Raw genomic sequence first — 17,444 nt, 5'->3', positions numbered from 1 at the left:
TGTGACAGAAGCACCCTTTTGGAAATCCGGCTGTCCTCGGCTGGCTGTCTCACGACAGCTGGTGAAATCCGCTTGACGGCGCCTTTGCGACAGCAGTCCTCGCTTGTCGGCGTGGAAGCCGGAAGCCGCAGCCGCCGCCGTCGTCCCCTCCCCGTCCCCGCCCGCCGGGTGCCGTCGGAGGTTGACAGGTCGTGGCGGGGAGGCGGCGGCGGCGGCAGAGCCGGGCGCCCGAGACGGAGACCCCATGGGGAACGCTCCGAGTCACAGCAGTGAAGACGAGGCGGCAGCCGCCGGGGGCGAGGGCTGGGGCCCGCACCAGGACTGGGCTGCGGACTCGGGCACGACCCCTGGCCCGGGCACCGCGGCCCCGGCGCTGCCGCCCGCCGCGGCCCTGCTGGAGCCGGCACGGCTGAGAGAGGCGGCGGCCGCGCTGCGGCCCACGCCGCCCTGCGAGTCTCTGGTGTCTAGGCACCACGGCGCGCTGTTGCGCTGGCTGGAAGAGCGGCTGGGCCGCGGCGAAGAGTCCGTCACCCTGGAGCAGTTCCGGGAGCTGCTGGAGGCTCGTGGCGCCGGCTGTTCGGGCGAGCAGTTCGAGGAGGTCAGGGCTGACTGGCGATTACGGGGCGGGGGCAGGGCGGTCGCCCCCAAGGGCGTAAAGAGGTGGGCGGTGGCTTTGGAGAGGCCGGGCAGGAACCCATAGTCTGCAGGGCAGGAACCCATACGGTCCGCAGGTTCCGAGAATAGGACCATGGGGGTGCCGGGACCCACATTGTGCGCTTCCAGCCTGTTCACTCCGGGAGACGACTGCGAATCTCTTTAACCTTTATTAGAGGTGTGGAAAGCCTAGGCTAGGCGGTTCTTGTTCGGGAATACTGGACAAGCCTAGATGTCTTTGCATGTTGCTGTAGTACAGACCTTTGTGCTGTTGCCTGACGCTGGATCAGCTGTTCTTTGGAGCTTCCTTATCACGCTCCAACGGTTTAAGGGCAATGTGGTGGGATTGAGGAAGCGGCCATGAAAACCATTCCGTTTTATTGGCCAGTGGGTTTTTGCAGAGCACCTTCTGAATCCAGTGTAGGCGCCGAACAAATGTCGGAGCAAGATAACATATACTGGAAATACTCACATTCTGAAAGCCATTCGTATAACGCAAAAACTAGCTTTTGCAAAATATATATTTATTTTTGGATCTTTGAAAAACCTCTTTTAGATTCATTTAAACCTCCCTAGAACCTAAAATTGATAGGCAAATAACAGGTTTCCCGTGAATACTTACAATTACCTAGTTTTGGGCATAATCACCAACATCATCTCTGTTAAGTAATTAACAGCAAGTTGATATGGCAACAAAATATTTTCCTTGGAAGAGATCGTAGAAACTATCTGTACCAAACACTTCATTTTAGAGTTAAGAGAACTGATCCACCATGTTACTCTGTGAATCATTGGCAAATCTGAGCCTGACTCTCACTCAGATTTCTTGTTTGTCTTATGTCCCACTACCTCCTTCTTGGAACCCCATTTCTTTAACTCCACAGTGTTATAACAAAAGGTACTTAATTTGTGAAAATGGGTAAACCATGTAGTTTTTTTCAGTGTCGATGAAGGGTGAGTACATAAAGTCATAAACTGACAAGTACTTGTAATTCCTTTAAAAAGTGATGTGCACTTTAAAACCAGAGACTTTTAAAATATTTTAAGAATGTTTTCCTCTGTATGGCCAGAATTCATATAATGTGGTTTGTATGTTGGTCATATTAGTTGGTGAAAGGTCTCCTTTTTTTTTAATTCCAAGAGTACACATAATACTTTGCATTCTAGTCCTAGGTGTATTATGAGAAAATGCAGCGGTGTCAGAAAGAGCTGTGCAGATCTCTTGAAGGAGTTGGCACATTTCAAAATTGTCCAAAAGAGAATAGAGAGAAACAATGTTTACATTGTGAGAGCTTCTGACTGGAATAGAGCTGCAGGTGGAGTTTACAGGAGTCCTGTATTGTAAAGGCCAAGAAGTCCTCGAAGTGTGGCCCAGAAATCACTCAAGGGCTGTGACATTGTCCATTCAGTCACTGAGCAAATATTTGTTGGGCACATATTGAGTGCCAAGCACTTTGATGACAGTGGGCAAAGCAGATACTTGCTCTTAAAGAGTACCTAGTACCGAAAGAGATGCACATTAACCTAGCAGTTATGGGTGGGGTGTTATCACCACAAGGAAAAGCAGAGGGAAAAAAATAGCAGGAGTGTTTAACCTCATCTAGGGTGTCAAGGGAGACTTACCTGAAGAGTGACATTTCAGCACAGAGTTGAAGGATGCAAGCAGCCAAGGAGCGGTAGGTGTTAGCAGTGTTTCAGGCAGAGGGAATTGCATGTGCAAGTCCCAAGTCCAGAGGATGGAGAATCCGGAGGCATGGTGTGGTGTGTCAGAGTTATAAAATTGCTTCAAGGGACAGGAAATCCAGTGCATGCTTTCAGCAATAAAGAAGCTTTTTCTGTAGAAGTCCAGGTAGGCAGTCCCGGATTGATACGGCTGTTTCACAGTTACCAGGGACCTTGCTCCATCCATCTTGTGCTGTCATCCTCCACAGTCACCTTCTACTTAGTGATTCAAATGACTCTTTCTGCTGTCGCTTTCCACATTCCCACCAGCGGGAAAGAGAGGGCCATGCCTCCTCTCATAAAGGCATGGCTTCCCTCCCGTTGGCCCAAACCCAGTCACGTGGCCACACTTAACTGCAAGGGAGGCTGGGAAAGATCCTTATTCCATGGCCGTATATTCAGCCAAGAATCAGGATTTAATTACTGAGGAAGAGGAGAACAGTTACTGGGTTATGATTAGCAGTCTTTGACTCACACGGCTAGGTCATAGAATGCAGCAGGAGGAGAACAAGGCTAGGAAGCAGGCAGGGGCCAGATTGTGGGAGTCCTTTGCAGCCTCTGTTGAACAGGAGTTTGCAGACGGTGGAGTTTGAAGCCAAGTGCCATGTTGGCTGTGTCTGCCTAATGGAGAACCAGTGGTGAAGGGTCAGAGGGACCCAAGCAGATCAGCTAGGAGGCTACTTTGACAGTCTAGGTAGGAGATTGGATGGCTTGGGCTTAGATGGTGGCAGCTAAAATAGTAGGCAGTGGTCAATTTTGAGAGCTATTTAGGAAGTAGAATAAGCAGTTCTTGAGACTTAGGTGTGGATAGAGGAGTAGAAGGAGAAAGAAGCCAAGGTTGCCTCCAGCATTACTGACTCCAGTGACGGGGAAGATGATAGTGCTGTTTATTGAAGGGAAAATCTGCATGAAGGGAAGACCTGGAGAGGGAAGGTGAGTTTGCTCTGGTACATGTTGAGTTTAATGCGTCCATGAGACAGCTAAGTCAGGGTGTCTCTTAGATGGTTGGGTGTCTGAGCCTGGAGCTTAGGAGAGAAGACTGCACGGGATACAGTCATAAGTTTGCACGCTGGAGTTTCATGAGAAAATAGCTGCATTGTTTCCTCTTATTCTGATGAGGGTTTTTTTTTTTTTTTTCAGTGACCAAATGTGGAAAAGACTGTGCTCTGTAAGAACTTACATCCCTTGAGCTAGTCCATGGACTGTTTAGCCTAGTTAAATGACCAGAGGTCATTTGGCCACTGTAACTAAAATATATGGGAAGAAAAATCTGTGAATGATTGTACCTTCTTTTTATGAAACACAGGATCATAGTAGTCACATACGTGGCGAAAATAAACATTAAGTAGTCATGAGCACAGCAATAAGAACTGACGATTTATGGAACGTTGTGAGTTTTTATTTTTATAAAAATTCCTGGGACAGTCTAGAGCTGTGTCACAGGGTATCAAATCCATGCACAGAATTTACCAAAGTTGTGCTTGGAAGTTTTCTTTCTTATGCATGTAATTATCTCACCTCGCTCTCTACAGTGTGCTCAGATCCATGGTATCTGATAATGTAGGCCCGCCATGCAGGGCAAGTTGGTGACAATAGCCACCAAGCCAAGGAGGAAACCAAGGACTCTGCAGAGTTCGGGGACTCACTTAAATAAGATTGGAAATTAAGTTTTGGTACTAACAGTCAAGTGTGGGTCTGCCGACTCCAGATCCTGGGCCCTTTTTTGTTTAAGGAGCTGATTCTCTGTGGTTATTCTTCTTTAGTCTCAAGAATACATAATTAATTCTTTAATTTTTCCCTTCATCTTAAGGGAGGCCTAGCATGGGTAATCCAAATGGGAGCAAAATCATCATGAATTTTTCTTGAAACCTATTTACCTTTATTAGATTTGGGGCAGGGGAAGTTGAGGCTTGGGTTGATACTAACTACGCTGATCCCCACTGGTTAACACTGGTTACTTGAAGAGACAGTTCTGACGCAAGGTGAAGGCTTAGGTAAGGCTTAAAAACCTGATTGAGATCATCTCACAGTGGTTGTCTTGTCTGTAACTGAAGAGTAACTATATTTGTAATATCCAAAAAGTAAGTATTAGCTATGTATTTGATCCTGTCCTTTAAAAATAAATCTGTCCCTTGACTTGAGTAAGTCTGTGTCTTAGTTAATTCTACATCTAAGCTTCTGAAAATGTATTATGGTATTTTAATTCAAGTTTTGTGAAACAATAATAAAATGTTTTTATGGTAGCAACTAAAATGATAAGCTATTTCCTTTCATTCATTTTATGAGAGTGAGCATAGTAGAGCAGGTTCGCAGTGGTATTTATTATTTATTAGTACAGTGCTAAGAGTTTCCAAGGTGTTTCATGTCGGTTCTTTGGAGTCCTGTTGCCATCCATGTCCACCCAGCTGTCTTGCCTTCACATTCCTGTAACCTTAGTTGCTTGAAGTAATGTCCTAAAGAAGTTCTTGAAGTGGAACCACGGACCAAAGTCTGAAATGTTATCATTTTATAGTATTACACACCTTTTCTCTTGGTGGGTGTGGTCCATGCAGAAGGACTCTTTGATTTGCTCACAGGGAGCAATATTTAATTTAATGACTCCTATGTAGAAGAAGAATAGAGTTAAAATTAAATTCTTATTTGACATCAGGGATTAGAGATTAGATATGGTGCTCTCAATAAGATATGCTTCCAGTGAATGATGTAGACTAGAGCAGAAAAAAGTGCTGAACACAAGTGATAGCAGGTGGCTTCAAGGTGAGCATTTAGTATGAATAGGGCTTATTTTATCAATTTGTCTTGTTAGCTTTGGTGGTGCCTATTTTGTAAAGTTCGTTGGGTTGTAAAGTCTGAGGGAAGGACCATTTTCATTCATTTATTTATTGTCTTAGCACAGTTCTGGCTCACAGCCAGCGCTCAGTAGGTGTCTTCCCTGTGGAGCTCTCAATTTGATTTGACAGATTGAATGTGGTACAGTCCTCATTCTCCAATCTCATGTTTTACATTCGAACTGTAACCTTTTAATAAGAAGATATTTCTTGACATTGGAGGAAACAGTTAAATAAAATTTTAGTGAAAACTTAGGTTCTTAGTCACTGTTGGGTTTAGAGGAAATTTAGAGCAAAATGTCATCTTGGCATTATCGTATCAGAAATAATTATCATGTCAGTTAATTTAAAATGGCCCTGAGCCTGAGAACTATGCGAACAGAATTATGCAGATGTAATTCTCTACCCTTTCAAGACAGAGTGTGAGAGATATGCGTCTGTTCCATAAAGAGGAAGCTGACTACAAGCATTGCTTTTCCTCAGCTTGAAGCCTGTAGGGGCTCTCCACTGCCTGAGGGACAAGTACATATTCCTCTGAATGAGTGGGAGCCCACAGGCTGGCCCCTGTGCCTGTCTGACCTCATCTACTTCTGTCCCCTGTGGGACACCTGCCTTGTCCTCTGTGTAGACCTTGCTTCTATCAGTTCTTCAAGATTCTCTGCCTTGGTACCATCACCTGGTCAGGACCAAGCCTTCCTTGTGGCATTATTCAGATGGCTTCCATAGAACTGTATTTTCAGTGCTACCCTTGAGGCTCTTGTTTCCTGTTCTGTGCAGGTCACTTAGCCCTTAGAGCACGCTGTCTGGCCTTGCTCTGCCACGGGGTTGAGGCCTCCTGCCGCCTTCTGCACTACTCCAGCCCGCAGGAGGTCTTCAGTAAGTGCTGGCCATCGACAGTGATGAGGCAGTGCAGAGGAGGCGGGTCCTGGGAGACCTGGAGGTTATTCTGGGCTTGTGTGCTTCGCTGTGGGGGGAAAGATGGTGTTAGCTTCTTCTGGAGAACTTCACGATCCAAGAGAGCTATAGAGGAGAGTTCCCAGCTCTGTTTTGCCTTTCTCTGATTTCCAGAACACCACTTCATCAGGTACTGCCTTGCTTTAGAAACCTCAGTGGCTACCCACTGCCTTCAGCATCAAGTGTTAGTCTTAACATGCAGGTCTCTGTCCCCGTCCACTCTGACCTCCCAGTGCTCTGGAGCCAGCCAGGCCCATTCACTGTTTCCCATCTCTGGGGATTTTGTCCTTTGCTCCCTTTCTCCCCACTTCAGCCCTTTACTCCCTCCTAAGCCCTCTCCACTTTCAAGGACCACATAGAAGCATTTAACAGTAGCATGGGGGTTGGGAAAGGCTTCACCGAACCAAGGCTTGAGAGGCTAGAAGAATTTGCCAGGCAAAGGAAGAGAAGGATATTCCTGTTGAAAGGCACCGCATATGTAAATATATTGAGGTGAGAGAGAGCAAACTTTGAGGAATGATATTCCTTTGGTACCTGGTCTAGAGTCTGAGTTGGCTGGGACCTTAGTAGCCATTGTAGGCAACCTGTCCCCCCACCCCTTCCCTCCAAAGGGACCCCTTCTGTAACACCCTGGACAGTTAGCCTGTTAACCGTTATCAGCAAGTTTGCTGCTTTGTAAGTCTGCCTGTTCCACTGTTCTGTCTTAGACTGAGCTTGAGCCCTGGAGTCAGCCTGCTTGTGGGCAAATCGTTCCACCATCCTCAAGCCGTGTGACCTTGATTGGCTTACATGACCACTCTGGGTCTCAGTTGTCTCACCAATAAAATGAGCATAATGATAACATCTACCTTATATAGTTGGTATGAGGATTAAATGAATTAATTCACATAAAGCACCTAGAACGATGTCTGGCACATGCTTAATGCTCAGTAAGCATTGCTGGTGGTGGTGGTATTGTCTGTTGTTCTAGCTCTGCACTGGGATTGTTTGCTCCATCTTCTGTGTGACAGCCCCTTCAGGACTTCGCTTAGACATGGGATATGAGACAGTCTTACAGATGAGTAAACTGAGGCCTTAAGTGGTTAGGTGACCCTCTCAGCCAACAAGGGGCAGACTGGGACTGGGCCTAGCTCTTTTGACTTCTGATGGACTGTGCTTCTCCCAAGTTGAACCAGTGTGCAACCTTTGTAGATAAGCTTCCTGCATTGCATTTTGCTGATCTGAGCCCACAGTTCTGGTCTGTGATGATTTTGGTACATCCTCTTGTGTGCACCATTGTCTTGATCCTAGTAGTGGTTAAGATGGTTAAACAGGAATGGTCTGAGCCCTGCCCTGAGACCATGGCAAATGGTTGGAAATCTGCAATCAGCCAGCCTGCTTTTGTGTCTCTTTGTGAGATGGGTCGGTTAATAGCTTTCTAGCTTGTGTTAGTAGCTCTTTGCAAATTGCTAGGCACGGTCTTGTTCATGAAACCTTTGGATCCTCACAACAAGCTATGAAGGATGGTTGGGTGGGAAAAGGAGTTGAGACTTACAGAGGCCAAGGGTCTTGTCCCAGGTCTCACAGAAAGTAAGAGGTCAATCTGGCACTGTCCTCTGATTCAGATTTCCTCTTAGTCTCACTGTATTATTCTTTTTATATCTTATGTGCTCCTTAGTATAGTGCCTGCACTTAAGAGCTGCCTGAGCTCACAATAGTTGTCATATGGATGGCAAAGCACGCAGCGGGTGTGGCAAGACGAGACCTGACTCTGGTGGGGTTGCTGTCTGCATGAAGAAGGGGGTTGGCTCCGTGGAAATCATGGGCCTTGCTCTGTTTGTAGAGAGACGAAGGTAGACTTGCTTTACTTTACACCGTTAGACTAGACCTGGTGTATCAAGTTGGGTTTTGGGCCCCACATTCCAGGACAATGAGTTTCAATCTGTCCCTTCAGTGGGTTGGAAATCTATTTAGTGAGTGTTAAGCTGCAGATAAAAAAAAAAAAAGAAAAGAAACAGAATATAGTAGAATAGAAAATAATCAGGGTAGGTTATATCTGATAAGGAAAAGTACATTGTTTTTTTTACCAAACTTTTATATCAGTTATATGTATAGTGGGTCATGATACAAAATGTGTTTCTTATAGTGGATCAGCCAATGAAAGTTGAGAGGCACTGTTCTGAGGTTTATTGTCAAAGTGGAGGGGTCCCAGCGGGGATATCCAGAATGGAAATGAGACGAAAAACCTTACCAGACAGAGAACTGGTTGAAGGATGGAGAGTTTGAGGAGACTCAGAGGACCTGATCGCTGTTTTCAGAGATCTGCAGATGTGTTCAGAATGGCCCCGCAGGGTGGTAACAACAAGGAGGCAGATTTCCATTTATTACACAGAGAAGAGAGATGCTGCTGTTAGAACTGGCCAGAAGGCGTGAGCTTCCCATCCCCAATGTCTGTCGCAGAGATAGTGGAGAAGGGGTTCCAGCAGTTCACAGGAACATACTTTATTTTAAGAGACATGTAGGTGCATTCCAATATGGGAGCTTTTGTAGATCTGGATGAGCAGCCTCATGCTGCCCTTGCTCCTCAGCCTGGTTGGTCAGATCAGAGATCTCTGTCCTTCTCTTCATCTCCTGCCCCTGCCTCCTTTCCACATCAAAAAAGTGTCAGTTCCCACAATCTGCCGTGCACTCTGTGCTCACACTCTGTCCCCTCTACCCAGGGAGGCCTTCACCTCCCCATCTTCATATGCTTACAAATTCCTGGTTATTCATCAGGCTCAGTTCAAGGGTCATTTTCTAAGGGCCACTTTCCCCCAAACACCCCTCCCTCTCCTGGGCTTCTGGCCTCTAGAGTGTCTGTCAGTTCCTGGTGTAGTGGTTGGCAGTATGGGGCCCCAAATCATACTAGGATTCAAATCCAGGCTCCATCATTTACCAGTACTGACCATGTGACCTTGAGCAAAATACTTAACCTCTCTGTCCCTCCCTAGTTAAGCAGTAGTACGTACCTTAGGGTTATGAAAAATACGCGTCGAGCCAGGTGAGGCTCTGCCTGATGCCTAGTAAATGCTCAGGAAATCTTAGCTATTATAGTTGTTTGTGCCGTTACTTCTGTTGTTATAATTATTGCACTTGTGACATTGCTGCTGCTGGTTTACAGATCTGTCTTCTAAGCTGTGAGGACTCGGGGGGCAGGGACTATGCCCTGATCATCCCAGTGTGCACAGAGCCAAGCACGGGTCAGGTATATAAGGCTGCCTAGCAGGTGGTGGTGAGTAAGTGCTCAGTCAGTTGGCTTCTGTGAAACAAACTGAGTGTTAAGTGTTAGACTTTAAAACCTGTGTATTTCTTTAAGGACAATTTCTGAGTGTTGGGAAATTACATATTTGTTTGGTGAAGCTGCTAGTAATGCTGTTTTTTCTTTCCTCATCCAGAATGTCTTTTTGTTTGTTTGAAAACTCTTTTTATCATATCCATTAACTATTGACAGATCCACAGAGTCTGTTTAAAAATAGCAAAATGTCACTGTTTTTGTAGCCTTGCTTATATGGAATTTGTATCAGCCATAAAAGGCAGGAGTTGTGTGGGAAGTTGGGAACAGGCAGCACTTGAGACGCAAGTAGCGCTTGACATGTGGAAGTTTCGGTGGGAGTAGGACTTGAGTGCTTCCTTGAAGTTTGCAGAGAGTGAGTCTCAGTTTTAAAGTTGATGCTGAGTTAACATGGGTGAAAGGTACCGAGAGCAAGTTTTATAGATGGAGGAAAGAGATGCAGCTAAGAGACACAGTTTCTGGACTGTGAGGAACTCCTGGCAGGGGTTCTCTGGTCAGGAGAATGGAGTTGTGCTGAAGACCTTGAGCTCTGGAGCCCTGGAGTCAAATACTCACTGTGTGACGTCGGGCAAGTTGTCTGACCTCTCTGTACAGCTATAAAATGGGGAGGTTAGTAGTAAGTCCTCTTGCTGTTGTGAGGAATAAATGATATGTACATTGCTTAGAATTTAGCGAGTGCTCAAATATTAATTCAGAGCTTCACAAACCATGTGTCATCCCCAGTTGAATAGGTTACAGCTGTGCTAATCCCCTCAGACTTCGAGTCATACAAATATTATTATTTTCTCACTGTGCTATAATGTGAAAGTGTTGGGAGGTCGTTATTATGGGTACTGTGTATTCATAGCACGGGGCCTCAGGGCAGACAGGCTGTGCTTCTGTTCTACCTCCTCCACACCCGTGGCTCTACTTTTTATATTAGGATGTGCTTTAAATTTCTTAATATTCATAATTTCCTCTTTATTATTACAAAAGCAACATATGTAGATTGCCATATTAGCACTATTAATATTTTGATATTTATTCTTTCGGGTATATATAGATCAATCTGTCTGTCTGTCTGTCTGTCTATGTTTTGGTACCAGTGTGGGAAGTACATATTTGCTTTTTGTTCCAATTAACCTGAGCTCAGTCTCTGATACTCTTCTGTGGCCTAGTTTTTTCAGTTAGTGGTCTTCACCTTTCCATGCCAGTTCATTTCTGTTTAATTAATCCTCAGTCCATATTCAAATTTGTCTGGTTGTGCCAGAAATCTCCTTCTCTGGCTGATATTTCCAGCGTATATACAGTTTTATTTAGAGAGGAGGAAGTATTAGACAGCTTTGAAAAAAAAGTTGTAAAACTATTCATCCAGTCAATCCCATGCTTAAAGTGGACACTTAGTAAAGGTTTTTCTGTTTTGTTTTGTTTTTACCACTCCCATAGTCTAGAGGCCCTGAGACTTGGGCAAAAAGCACTAGTCCCCTGCTCTTCGTCCCAGGCTCACTCCCTAGGAATAATCACTTTTCAGTTCTTGAGTTCAGTCTTTAGTATTTACCTCTGTGTCACCAAATGTATGTTTATATTACTTCTTAATGAGTTTTCAGTTCCAGGCTTTATCCTTCTTATTCCCAGTGTAGAAGATGAGGCTTCAGTTGTCTTTCGCCTTCCTGTCCTTGCCCCACCTGCACATCTCCTGTCCTCCAAGTAGACGTGTTTCACTTCTGTTTAGATTGCTCTTGATGTTTGTGTTGTTAGGATTTTGTAAATTCTGTACGTAGCTGAGCCATGATTATTTTTTCTTACACATCTTTTTATTTTCTCTGGAGTTAACAACTGAGTTGGTCCTTTTCTTTTGGTAAATTTTTTTTGTCTTTTATCCTTAATTGAATCTTAGGTTCTTTGCTAGTTGTCTAATCTCTTCTAACACAAACATTCAGTATGTTCAAACACATGAATATTCTGTCGGCTTCATCTTCCCAAAGCCCCGTTTGCCAGAGCCTTTGGAGCTGCTTCAGTCCGGACCTGATGTTCTCTAGGTCTGCTGTGCGGTTGTCGTATTGGAATAACCCTGGGGATTCATTTGCTCTCTTGGTCAGGTCCCGTTCTTTCTCTTCCATGGCATATTCCTTCATTCTGGTGGCCACATCCTCTAGTAGCCTTCTGAATAAAGATGGGTCAAGTAGTTCATTTTTGGAGTGCCTTGCATGTGTAAGAATGCTTCTGTTTCGTTCAAGGTTGATGTATGTTGGCTGAGTATTGACTTCTGTGGTAGAAAGAGTTCCCCCAGAATGCTGAAGGCACTGTTCCCATTGCCTTCTGGCTTCCAGTGTAACTGCTGAATCTTCGTTCTGATTCTTGACCTTTTACATGGAAACTGTATTTTCTCCCTGGAGCTGGGAACTTCTCTTTCCTTTCAGTGTTGTGAAATTTCATTATGGTGTACTTTTATCCATCATGTATTCATTCAGCCTCTTCCACCTCAGAACTCATAGCCTTCAATTTGGGGAAATTATCTTGAATCATAACAATTGTGATTTCCTCCCCTCCATTTTTTGTGTTCCTGTTTTCTGGAACTCATTATTTGGATTTCAGACCTCCAGGACTGGTCTTCTGATTTTTCTTCTCTTTTCTTTCCCAGTTTCCATCATTTTGTCTTTTTGCTCTACTTTCTGGGCACTTTAGTCAACTTTTATCTTCGAACATATTGAGATTTATCTTCCAAAATCTATTGAGCTTTTTTTTTTTTTTTAACATTTTTTATTGATTTATAATCGTTTTACAATGTTGTGTCAAATTCCAGTGTTCAGCACAATTTTTCAGTCATTCATGGACACATACACACTCACTGTCACATTTTTTTCTCTGTGAGTTATCATAACATTTTGTGTATATTTCCCTGTGCTATACAGTGTAATCTTGTTTATCTATTCTACAATTTGGAAATCCCAGTCTATCCCTTTGCTTGAGCTTTTCATTTTGCTGTGATATTTTAATTTGCAAGAGCTTGTCAAAACTTTCTGAATAGACTTTTTAATACTAGCATCCTGTTCGTCCATGATTTGCAGTATTCTTTTTTGTTATCTAGTGGTGCTGGTGGCCACAAAACCTTGAGCACGCTAAAACCCACCAATTGTACACTTTACATTGTATGGTATGTGAATTATACCTCAGTGAAGCTGGTATTAAAATACTTTTAAAGATATTTCTCAGACGATATTAATGATAGACTCCTTTTGAAGGAGGTAACAGTGCAGGTAGAAAGGAGAAGAGGAATACTTTGTACTGCTCCTGTGCTTTCAGTATATTCGGCTCTGTTCCAGTGTTACTTCATCCAGGCAGTGGTCTGTGGGTTTGGTAATATTTGCTCCATCGCTCAGATCAAGAAGCTGAGGCTTATGGAGGCTAAGAAATGTGTGTAAAGTCACAAAGCCAGTTGGTGACAGAGCAGGATTCAAGCCAAATCCCGTGCTGTTCCCGGTTCCCCAGATGGCCCAACATGGGCTGGGAGCAAATTACATTATGGTTAAAAGTTAGTGAAAACGGGGCTGTGAAGTGGATAAACCCAGTTAGCTCTGGTGTCCAAAGAGCTTTAAAAGAAAAAGTCCAGCTAAACCTGAGATGCTACTGTAAGCCAATTCTTTCTAATTCTAGCTTTGTATTTGGTACTTTGTAAACAGTTGGAAAACACTTTTATTCAAGTTGGGTTGATTTACAGTGTTGTGTTCAGCTGAAAATTTTTGCAGTGATTGCTTTCTTTTGAAATATTTTGGGGAAAGGGAGATTTCTCTGTTGAAAGAGATGAGATGATAAAATTCTGCACGCATATAGCAATACTTATATACACACATTCCACAGAGCATTGTGAGTTGCTATCTGGAATTTATGTGTTCTTTGAATAATATATATGAACTCTTCTCACAACAATAACAACAAAAATCGCTGGTCTTAGAAGTGTCAAAAAAATTATTCAAGATTTGAAACAGACCTGATTTTCTTGCGTCTCTGGTCTTGTAGGCCTTTGCCCAGTTTGATGCAGAGGGTGATGGTACCGTTGATGCTGAGAACATGTTGGAGGCCCTCAAGAATTCCAGTGGAGCTAATCTTCAGGGGGAGCTGAGCCACATCATCAGACAGCTGCAAGCCTGTTCTCTTGTTCCAGGTAAGGCTGTCATCTGAGTACTGAATTAAAGAACGCTCTCTTAGATCCCAGATGAATTTGCTGTGATGTGGGTTGTAATGAGGCAGGCTTGTGGGCCCCATGAAATAAACATGCTTGTCTCATAGTCTTCGTTAAGCTCATGATCTGAATTAGCGTTCAGTGTAATCATCTCTCTTGTTCCCCAAAACAGTGGGGGTTGAGCAGTTCTCCCATTCTTAGGAGCCTTTGTCCTGAGACTACCTTCCTTAGTGGATCTTTTTATTTTGCTCTCTCAAGAAGTATTCCCTGGATCCAGGTGTATGTTCTCTGAGCATCCTGCATTTGTTTTTTGCTACATACGACCATTGTAATTAATTAGCTGGTTATTACTCACTTACTTCTAAACGTCTGTCTTCACTCTTATCCTGTGAGCTCCATGAGGGCAAAGAACCTTCTCTTTTATTTCTGCTGTGTCCTCACATTTAGTACAATTTTTGGCACATGGTGGGCACCCACTGATTTTAGGAAGCTGTCACTCTGAAATTTAAGCAAGAATAAAAATAGCTTAAAATTAAGTATTACTTATTCTACATTGTACCTATGAAAAAGCTTTGTCTATGTTTTGGTATGGTTTCTTTGGGGAGCTCAGAAACAGTATCAAAATTACCCTCTTTTTTTCTCCTAGTGAAAAAACAGTTGAATTTGAAAGGAAAAAAAAAACCCTTGTGTATCATTCTTTTGGTTCAGTTTATCTTATCTGAGAGCCTTTCCTGCTCTGTGCACTTGGTGTCATAATACTTGAGCTAGGGCAGCAAGACGGCAGATAGACTTGATAAATACATAAATGTAACTCTGGTTGTCCTTGACCTCTCTGGCTTCTTGCTGAGGATGTATTGAGCTAGGGCAGGATGGTTTCTCTAGCTTAATAAAGAATGCCGATTTCCACCCTTCCTCAAATTGTCTTTAATTATGTAATTTTGTTGTTGTTGTTGTTAATGGAGGTACTGGGGATTGAACCTAGGACCTTGTGTATGCTAAGCATATGCTTTACCACTGAACTATACCCCCCACCCCCTAATTGTATAATTTTTATAGGCTGCCTGTACATGTTAACTTTTCTCCTGGTCTAATGACAGTTAAAATTATGCTTTGAATTATGCTTAGCTAACTTATGTCTTGGTTACTCCCGCCTCTGCGTTAACCAGCATGCGGCTAGCACGAGGAGCTTTATTTGGACACCTCAGAGAGATGTTCTGGGAGGAGGGGAAAGGAGTGGAGACCAGGGAATTCACCACTAGGTAATACTTAGTGCACCGTTGCTCTGGGTGATCCTGAGGAGAGAGAGAGATTCTGTTACAAAAACTGGGGATCCAGATCCCAAGGTGCTTACCCAGCAGGGTCATGACTTAGGACTTTCTGCTCAAATTTTTTAGCAACAGCTAACTTAAGAGAGTTGTTTTATTGCAGTCCTTGGGCAAACCTTGGTGAGCTGAGCTCACCTCCCTGGTGGGATCTCAGTTTCCTAGATCCTCTGTCTAACCCAGACTGACACTTCCTCCTTTAGTGTCTCACTGCATGGGTGCTGAATGTTTGAAAGAGAGACAGCACCTTTACCGAACTCACTGCTTATGTCGGCATATGACAAAAGTTTTCCCATTATAAGAATCAGTCTGTTTTTTCGCACAAGTTCTGGGCCGTTCAGTGCAGCATCAGTAGCCCCATCACGTGAGGTTTGGGTATTACTCTGCGAAGAGAAGAAAAACTGTAAGAGCGGGACAAGGATGGCACAGACTTCTGAGTCTTGGGAAATCTATGCAGCATCTCCTGGTTTTTGTGTAGGGGCCCGAATCAAAATGGGCTGCTTCAAGTGCGTAATTTCTCTTCATGTTTATCTTAAAAAATCAGTGCGAAGTTTCATTCTGCTTTAACGTAACCTGTTGTTTTACACTTAAGAGCAGTTTCTCCCACGGACTTCTAGAGTCTTGCTCTAGGCGCTGCTTGTGTAGGTGTGTTCGGTTTGTGAAAGTTCATCAAGTGATGCAATTATAACATATGTACTTTTTGTTATGTATGTGATGGTTAATTAGAAAGTAAAACAAAACCAAAAACAAATCCTCCCCAAATCTACAGGCATATCTGAACTCCACGAAAAGCTGCCACGTTTATTCTCTCTTCACTTAACCATCTGGATCATGTGCACCTCAGTTCAAAGCATATTATTGTAGGTTCTGAGGAGCCACGGAAGGATTTGAAACAGGGCAGACATGCCTGTTTAGTGTTTTTGTAAGATTACTCAGGTTAATGTCAGACAAAATGCTGCCAGAGGAGCCCCTTAGGATCTCTGGGTGGGTTGAATGGGCGGTGTTGAGGCCAGAGCCTGGGCCGTGGCCAGAGGGATGGACAGATGAGGGAGACTCCAGATGAGACACACTGGAGAGAAAAAACTGAAATGGGGGAAGGAGCACTCGGAGGGAGTGCGAGGGGCTGTTTCCAGTCCTACCCCTTTTTTGTTGTCTTGGTGTGTCCCTTGAACCTCATTTTCCTCAGTTGTAAAACAAGGATACTGGTACCATTGGTGCCTTCCCCACCCCCACCCCCACCACCTTGTTGTGAGGACCGAATGAGATGATGTGTGTGGAAAGACCTTATAAACTGTAAAGTGCCATCAGGAATTGTGGTCAGGGTGATGGTTGTATTATCATTATTGTCTTATGTTACTTAGTATAAAAGCAGTTATGCCTTTAGTCTCTCATGTGACAAACTTTATTCCTAGCCCATATTCTGTATGGAAAACTTCTTTAAAAACTTCTAGTTAGTATTTAAATTTATAAATTAAACTTATAAAAGTTTAAAGCTTAGATTGAAACAGATCATTTTCCTAAGTCTGCTAAAATTCTGTTAAACTAAAATGAAATTAATTTTTAAATTGGGATTACTACTGATTCATTTCTTAAAAGCTTCCTTAGATTTTTGAATGATTAAAGCTGAAAATATCAATAAAGAGTCTTAATGGCTGCTTTTAATTCAGCCAATTCAGATAGGTCGCCAGGCAGGGGATTTGGAAACTATTGTGGTGGGTTCCTGCAAATACCAAAAATGGATTTTTTTCTGCTTAGGTTTCATAGACATATTTTCAGAGTCCAAGGAGGGCCTGGGTGTTCACTCGTCCATGATTCTGCGCTTCCTGCATCGCAATCGGCTCTCCAGCACTGTCATCCCCTACCCCCTGCTGGACCACTGCAATAACATGTGCACCATGCGGTCTTCTGTTCTGAAGGAGTCTCTGGACCAACTGGTACAAAAAGAAAAGGGTACGTGTGCAGGGGTGGGGGTTCCTGCAAATGCTTGCTCGTCGTGTTTTCCAAATGCAGTATTTATTGAAAGGATGAGCCAACACTTCTCCCTGCTTTTATTTCTGAAAAGATAATAGTGATCAATTTGTAGCATAAGAATGTGATCTGCCCTCCCTCCCCCTCCCCTTCCTCTCCCCTCCCCCATCCCTCTCCTCCCTCCCCCTCCTCTCTCTCCTCCTCTCCGTCCTCTCCCTCTCAGTCTCTTCTTAACACAACTGGCTTCTTGTCACTCAGGTCTCTGCTCAGATGTGACTTCAGGGAAGCCTTTCCTCATCACTCTTACCTAATGCCCTCACCCCCACCATTCCCTGTGTAATGGCCTAAATGGCACTTATTGTCTGAAATTGTAACAGTATTATTTACTTGGTTTTTGTTTGTCTGGTTTGCTTCATTATCCTTGGTGCCCAGAACTGTGCCTGCCACACAGTAAGTACTCTGAACAGCTGTTGAGTAAATGAAGGAGGGAAACCACTACAGACTCACTCAGCGACCACAACAAAAGT

The 17,444-nt window shown here is 43.8% G+C and overlaps 1 protein-coding gene across 3 annotated transcripts in view; it reads left to right on the top strand.

Annotated features, from left to right (window-relative positions):
• Positions 1–156: 156 nt before the first annotated feature.
• The window catches only part of ZZEF1 (zinc finger ZZ-type and EF-hand domain containing 1), a 94,405-nt gene continuing 77,117 nt past the window's right edge, over positions 157–17,444 (top strand). For all 3 annotated transcript variants that reach the window (XM_064495049.1, XM_064495048.1, XM_010987925.3), the window contains exons 1-3: positions 157–598; positions 13,465–13,609; positions 16,705–16,899. In XM_064495049.1, coding sequence (XP_064351119.1) covers positions 245–598; positions 13,465–13,609; positions 16,705–16,899 — 694 coding nt within the window. In that variant the 5' untranslated portion in view covers positions 157–244. The remainder of the gene's footprint in view (positions 599–13,464; positions 13,610–16,704; positions 16,900–17,444) is intronic.

This window comes from Camelus dromedarius, chromosome 16 (genome assembly GCF_036321535.1).
Source record: "Camelus dromedarius isolate mCamDro1 chromosome 16, mCamDro1.pat, whole genome shotgun sequence".
NCBI classification, from domain to species: domain Eukaryota; kingdom Metazoa; phylum Chordata; class Mammalia; order Artiodactyla; family Camelidae; genus Camelus; species Camelus dromedarius.
The sequence above is the reverse complement of the archived record's forward strand: the minus strand, read 5'-3'. Positions and strand labels throughout refer to the sequence as shown.